The sequence below is a fragment of the Brienomyrus brachyistius genome, chromosome 11 (genome assembly GCF_023856365.1).
Source record: "Brienomyrus brachyistius isolate T26 chromosome 11, BBRACH_0.4, whole genome shotgun sequence".
Taxonomy (NCBI): Eukaryota; Metazoa; Chordata; class Actinopteri; order Osteoglossiformes; family Mormyridae; genus Brienomyrus; species Brienomyrus brachyistius.
Genome location: NC_064543.1, coordinates 21398917 through 21405031, shown reverse-complemented (window position 1 = coordinate 21405031; position 6115 = coordinate 21398917). Strand labels below are relative to the sequence as shown.

Genomic DNA, 6115 nt, shown 5'->3' with positions numbered 1-6115 from the left:
ATGTTACTGCTGTATGCTTAGGTTCCCGCTGGTTGTTTCTTGTGTTTAGTTAGTGTCCTGTATTGCTGTTTCTCAGGTATTTCTTGCAGTGTTTAGCCATTGTCCTTCTGCTTTATCTTCCCTTTGTTTCACCCCTCTTGGTCACAGGGTAAAGAGGTACATAGAGTCAGCAACATAACATTACAATGACAGGACTGGGGAGCTCTGAACGAGGAGCCACTATATACCCCACAGAAGAGGGAGCAGATGAGAGGCACCTGGGATCATTCACTCAGGGGCTGAAATGAGAGGCACGTTTGTATAAATTTGCATAAATTATACAATTATTATACACTTTCAGTGGTTGCCACACGCAGATTTAGAGATGGAATCACAATCTGTATGGAGGTTTTGCTCACCAAAGAAGGACTAATCAATCAATTAAATTGGAATGTTCAAGCATGAGACAACAGTGTATCATTTCACATATTTGAATACAATGCAGTGCCGTAACCATAATGCCCTCTGCTCATGGACGGATTATGGGTTGTGTGGGCCCCTGGGCAAAACGTTCGCGAGGGCCCCCCACCACCACCACCACCACAACCACCACAATTCAAGGGCCCTTGGCAGCCAAACGCCCTCCCTATAGGGTCAGGGGCCCTTGTAGGCAGAGGATCAAAGAATGTAGGCCCTCTAAAATAGACAAAGGAAAATACATTGTTGATAAGCGTTGCAAATTGTTTTGGGCTAGGGGCCCCACGGGCCCGTAATCCATCCCTGCCTCTGCTCTTCACTTCTGATTCTGCAATTCAACAGAATCAGACATAGAGCCATTCTGGCAGGTGAGAGCAATTAAAAGCAACAATGAAAAAAATTGAATAGCTGTACAGAACTTTATACCTGCTATATATAGGCCTATCAGCATTCATATTACAAAAACATCCATCCATTTTCCAAACCGCTTATCCTACTGGGCCGCGGGGGGTCCGGAGCCTATCCCGGAAGCAATGGGCACGAGGCAGGGAACAACCCAGGATGGGGGGCCAGCCCATTGCAGGGCACACTCACACATCATTCACACACACATGCACACCTACGGGCAATTTAGTAACTCCAATTAGCCTCAGCATGTTTTTGGACTGTATGGGGAAACCGGAGGAAACCCCACGACGACATGGGGAGAACATGCAAACATTACAAAAACACCTAAGATTAATTTCTTTTTAATTTATAATTCCGTTTATGAGAGACACCTTAAATGCAATTTAATTTACATGCAGTACAAGTCTCACATCATGAAGAAGAAGTAGGAACAGTGATAGTAAAATATACAGACTGGATACAGTCGGCTGCAGCAGGTGATGTCAGGGATGATAACCACAGACAATGGCAGCATTCAGCTGTCCGTATGCGCTGGATGACGTCGTTTGGAAAATAGGCAAAACAGGCAGCGTGCCGATGAAAAAACCACCAACCGGCTCGGCATCGCCATTCACTCTCCGGTGAGGGATGCAGGAAGATGGAACGGCTCTCTCTGGGGGAGAACACGGCGACTGGGGACAGCGTTGCGAGGGAGCGGGCTCTCCGCTGGTTTACAGAGACCCAGGCCCCGCTCATCCTCCAAGAGGGCAGCTTCCCTGTCTGGTTCCAAGGATGCATCGCAAGAAAGTAAGCTGTGAGCGGACCTCCGGCAGGATGTGTCCTCGGGGAAGGGAGGGGCATCGTTCAAGGTGTCTGTTTGGATTATCCTTAACACACCTGTGCCAGTGTGTAGTTTCCATAAAACTGAAAGGGAACTTTATAAGACTAAACACAATATTTTCATCTGATTTGGCTGGTATTTTAATGCCGTGATAACTTCCTGTTTTTTGACAGGGATGCAGAAGATCGGCTGCGTGATAAACACCTGGGCTGTTTTCTCATTCGACTCAGTGACAAGGCTGTGGGATACATCCTCTCCTATAAGTGAGCCTTGCCTTTACTGCTCTGCTTGAGATAACTCACCACAAGACAGGCTCATTAAGCCAGCTCAGGTGTTGCAACGCTACCCAGGGTGTCCTTGAAGGCAGTATTTGAGGATGTGTTTGCATATGTGGAGTATCTGAAATACTGCAGCATTCTACGTTTGCGATTCAAGCTGATGTACTCAGACATACAGCAAACATGAGTGCAGTGAAATGCTGTTACCACATGCAGATTCAGCTTAAAAACAAAGACCGAATAGATCAAAGATAATATAGAAATAGCAAATAAACTCACAATGAAATATAAAAGTGACGATATAAATAATGTCACAATAATATAAAATGAGGGATGACAAGTGTGATAGGTTCAAAGTGTGCTAGCCTTCATGCTTCATTGATATAACTGGAGGGTATAAATGGCAGGTATATGAGGACACTGGCTGGGGGCTCAGCAGACGGCACTGCAGCCTCAGGGTTGCCATGTGGGGACACACCACCTCCCCACAGTCATGCAGTCTGCTGCAGTCTGGAAGCATGCAATTGGATAAATCGGGGTCACACATCGTGTGATGGTTACCCACTTCTGGATAAGTGATTGTGGGGGGGTGGATGGATGGATGGATTTCATCGACACAGTTTTTTTTTTCCTTCCAGAGGCCGTGATCGGTGTCGTCACTTTGTCATCAACCAGACCAAGGCCGGACAGTTCCTTGTTTCGGGCGACACCGAGCGGCACAACAACCTGATGGATCTCATCGAGTACTACCGGGTCAGCCCCATCGAGCCCTTTGGAGAGTTCCTCACATCGTCCTGCTGTGAGGTGAGGTGCCGGCGGCACAGCATGCATGCTGGGTTACGCTTCCGGTCACCATCTGACACCTGCTCCTGTATCCGCACAGTCCTCCGACAGTGACATCTACGACGTGGTCCAGTCCAACCAGAAAGAGAAATCGACCGTCAGTGTCCAGGCCGTGAGGAGTTTTTGGGACCAGCAGGGTGGACTGGTGGCCGGGAAGCCCCCAGCCCTGCCCCCCAAAACTGCCAGGAAACTCACAGCCAGCTCCTCCCTCGACAAGACCGCTCCTCCGCAGGTACATGGAAACCGCAATAATAAATATCCCTGTTATTTCATGATTAAGGTGCTCATGGCGAATTTCACTTTACCTTTTCATACATCGTAGGCAGTAACCCCAGTGCCAAGATGGAAGTCCCCGGTCTATAAGAGCCCCCTCCCTGACCAGATGATGTATTCCAGCCTAGAGGAGACCAGACTGCAAGAAAAGGCTGAATCCCCCCTAACTAGCAAAGGGAGCTTCAGGAATTCAACAGAGTCCTGGAAGGGGCACAGCGCCCCCAAGTGGGAGGATCCCTACAGCCTCACCTGGAATTTCCCTAGAGCTGCTGAAGCACATCTTACAAGCAGGCAGGGCATGGTGCACTCAGAGCTGAGCCTGTCAGACTGCCGGAGCAAGTCACTTCCCATTCTGGACGAGAGCGCTGTGCAGTGCGCCACTTCCTGCACCCCCCAGAATCTGTCGCCGAAACCTGTCAAAAAAGCCACGTGCCACACGATGTCTCTGGATGCGACGGAGTGCCTCCGAGAGCCTGCTCCTTTGGCCCAGTCCAACAGCAACAGCATGGACAAACTCTCCCATGGCTCACTGTACCAACTGGCTGGCGCCACCCAATGGACTCAGGCAGAAGTGCACGACGCGCCCATAAGGCAGCAGGAGGAGAACCTGTACGCACAGGTCCCTGCCGAAGCTGGTCACGTGATGCCTGACAAACTTTACGAGCAGATTCCTGACTCAGGATTAATGGGGGTGGGCTGCACTCCCCCCTCCCACAACAACACCTACGAGACCTTGGAAAACATAAAACAGAAAGGGGCCAAAAAGGTAAGTGCATTTCCAGTTAAAAGCAAATCAATTATTGATTACAAATAATATGATGGACTTTAAATTACATGGCGGCGGTACGTTTTATTGTGTTTCTTTCGGCAGAATGATAAATGGCGAAGATTTTTCCCAGACCATAAGAAACACTGAAGGGTGTATGAAGAAAAGTGTCTACTTTCCCTAAAGAAGCGCAAATTAATCTTACGGGGTGGGATTCCCCGAACACTCCGCCCCCCTGGCTTGACCAAAACGGAACCGTAGCTCATGGGAACCAATATATTTAAAATTTACTTCTTACAGTATGACAAGAAGAAAGCTTTGTTTTTTGTAATTTTGTCTTTACAGCATGGTGTGTGTAGTGTATTGATTTCATTGTCTAATGAAGTTAGTTTGTCAATATTTGTCATTTGTTCATTTCTGTCGCCTTAGAAATGACATGTTAAAAATTGTTGTTTTATATAATTTATTCCTATCTCTTTAAATATAGAGGTACTGTTTTTCAAAGGTTATGGCATTTTCCAACATTTCCTGAATGCAAGCTTGATATAACTGTGGTAAAAGACATAATGTTATTTCTTTGAGTTTATTAAATAACTTAATCCCTAGAAAATTTTGTTCCGTTTTTGGATTTTTGAAATTTTTAGAAATTTAAACGCAACATTTACATTTTTACAACACGCGTGCAGCTCTGCAGTAAAACAATGGATATAAAACTATAAAATCGTCGTTTTTCAGACATGTGCACAGTGTCCTGCTTCAACCCAAACAGCTGTATTGCTGAATGTCCTCGCCGTTAATTGCAATGGGAAGCTCTATAAATCATCAGGGCAGATGGTACTCGAAGCCGGGGAAACGGGACGGGAGTGGCGTCGGTCTCTGCCGGAAAAACCGATTATCATGCCGCAACAGAGTCAGACCATCACGGAAAGCAGTAAAAGTCCTTCCATGCTTTTTTCTGTACGCTTCAACCTGCAGCCTTATTGTACAAAAACCCATCCTTTCGCTTTTTAATGGAGCAGTGACCACGAAGTACAGAACACTTAATCTTTTCTCAGACGCGAAGATATTGAACTACCAGTAATGAATGTGCAGCGGTTGGCAGTTATAATTTTATTTGATTTCTGCTTGTCTCCTGGATGATGAACGGATTCCTCATTTTACAGTGAAACTTTTATTTCACTTCAAATGAAGGCAATTTGTATGAGCTGCTGTGTAAGTATTGTTTCAGAAATCCCATTGCAATAATTCACGCTGTAGTTCAGCTACCCTGCCTATATAAATACTCCCGTTTAAAACTGCCGAGGAGGTGGTGACGTATTTCTCTGCGGAGAGCAGGAATACATCAGCACCTCACAGATGGGAAGTGATCTATGAATCTGACTCTTTACACAGCAGTTAGCTAGTGTGAGGACTGCTGGTCAATGGTGAGATTATGACTCTGAATAAGTAGACCGTACTTCAACTCAGCTGCTCATATTGTTTAGTCATTGTGCTCAAGATTAGCCCATTGACCTCATGAGGGTAAACTGAAGAAGCAAGTTTTCATAAAGCATACACCGGAAATTTTCTACATATTCACTTAATCTCAAAACGTTCCCGGAAAGCCTAATGCAGCTTTTGCTCTTTCGCTTTCACTGCTCTAAAGGGCCCTAAATATTCTCCGAAGGCAAAATGAAATTTACAGCCGCACTGGTGTGGAGACTGGCTCACTGGTGTGGAGGGACCTGGGCTGTAATCGTTTGCCACTTCGTGGCGTTCTGTGACATGCACTGTTATTGCATATCTACAGCACGGCTCATGATGCATGACCTCATTTCCTGTGTTTGGTGGTTTGTCTGCTGATGTAATGATGGACGTCGCGTGTGGTTGAGCAGATACTCTCACACTCTGAGGGCGACTCTGTTCCCTCTTCATGTTTGGGGGGGTGGGGGGGTTAATCTCTGCCCGGTAGGAATATGCATCTCAATATGTCAGGAACAAAGACTCTATTTTCTTCATATATGATGTTAACTGTTGCATATAACAACCAAATTTATGTGAGACTTCTCACATTTTGAAATTTTTGCTATTACCGATACAATATATTACATGATTTTCCATTCATCCATCTCTTCCATTTGCTCTTCCTGGTCAGGGTTGCAGGAAATTGTAACATCCATCCATCCATCCATTTTCCAAACCGCTTATCCTATTGGGTCGCGGGGGGTCCGGAGCCTATCCCAGAATCAATGGGCACGAGGCAGGGAACAACCCAGGATGGGGGGCCAGCCC

At 46.3% G+C, this 6115-nt stretch overlaps 1 protein-coding gene across 1 annotated transcript; it reads left to right on the top strand.

Moving 5' to 3' along the window:
* The first annotated feature begins 1194 nt into the window (after positions 1–1194).
* On the top strand, positions 1195–5048 carry sh2d7 (SH2 domain containing 7). The gene is made up of 6 exons (XM_048969720.1): positions 1195–1650; positions 1858–1947; positions 2601–2766; positions 2846–3037; positions 3128–3844; positions 3950–5048. Exons 1-6 carry the CDS (start codon positions 1502–1504, stop codon positions 3992–3994), a joined length of 1359 nt encoding a protein of 452 aa, XP_048825677.1. The 5' UTR covers positions 1195–1501; the 3' UTR covers positions 3995–5048.
* Positions 5049–6115: the final 1067 nt, after the last annotated feature.

Coding starts and splice junctions, on each gene's coding strand:
- sh2d7 (XM_048969720.1), top strand. CDS start 1,502: ATGGAACGGCTCTCTCTGGGGGAGAACACGGCGACTGGGGACAGCGTT. Junction 2,767..2,845: donor TCACATCGTCCTGCTGTGAG/GTGAGGTGCCGG, acceptor GTATCCGCACAG/TCCTCCGACAGTGACATCTA. Junction 3,845..3,949: donor AACAGAAAGGGGCCAAAAAG/GTAAGTGCATTT, acceptor TTCTTTCGGCAG/AATGATAAATGGCGAAGATT.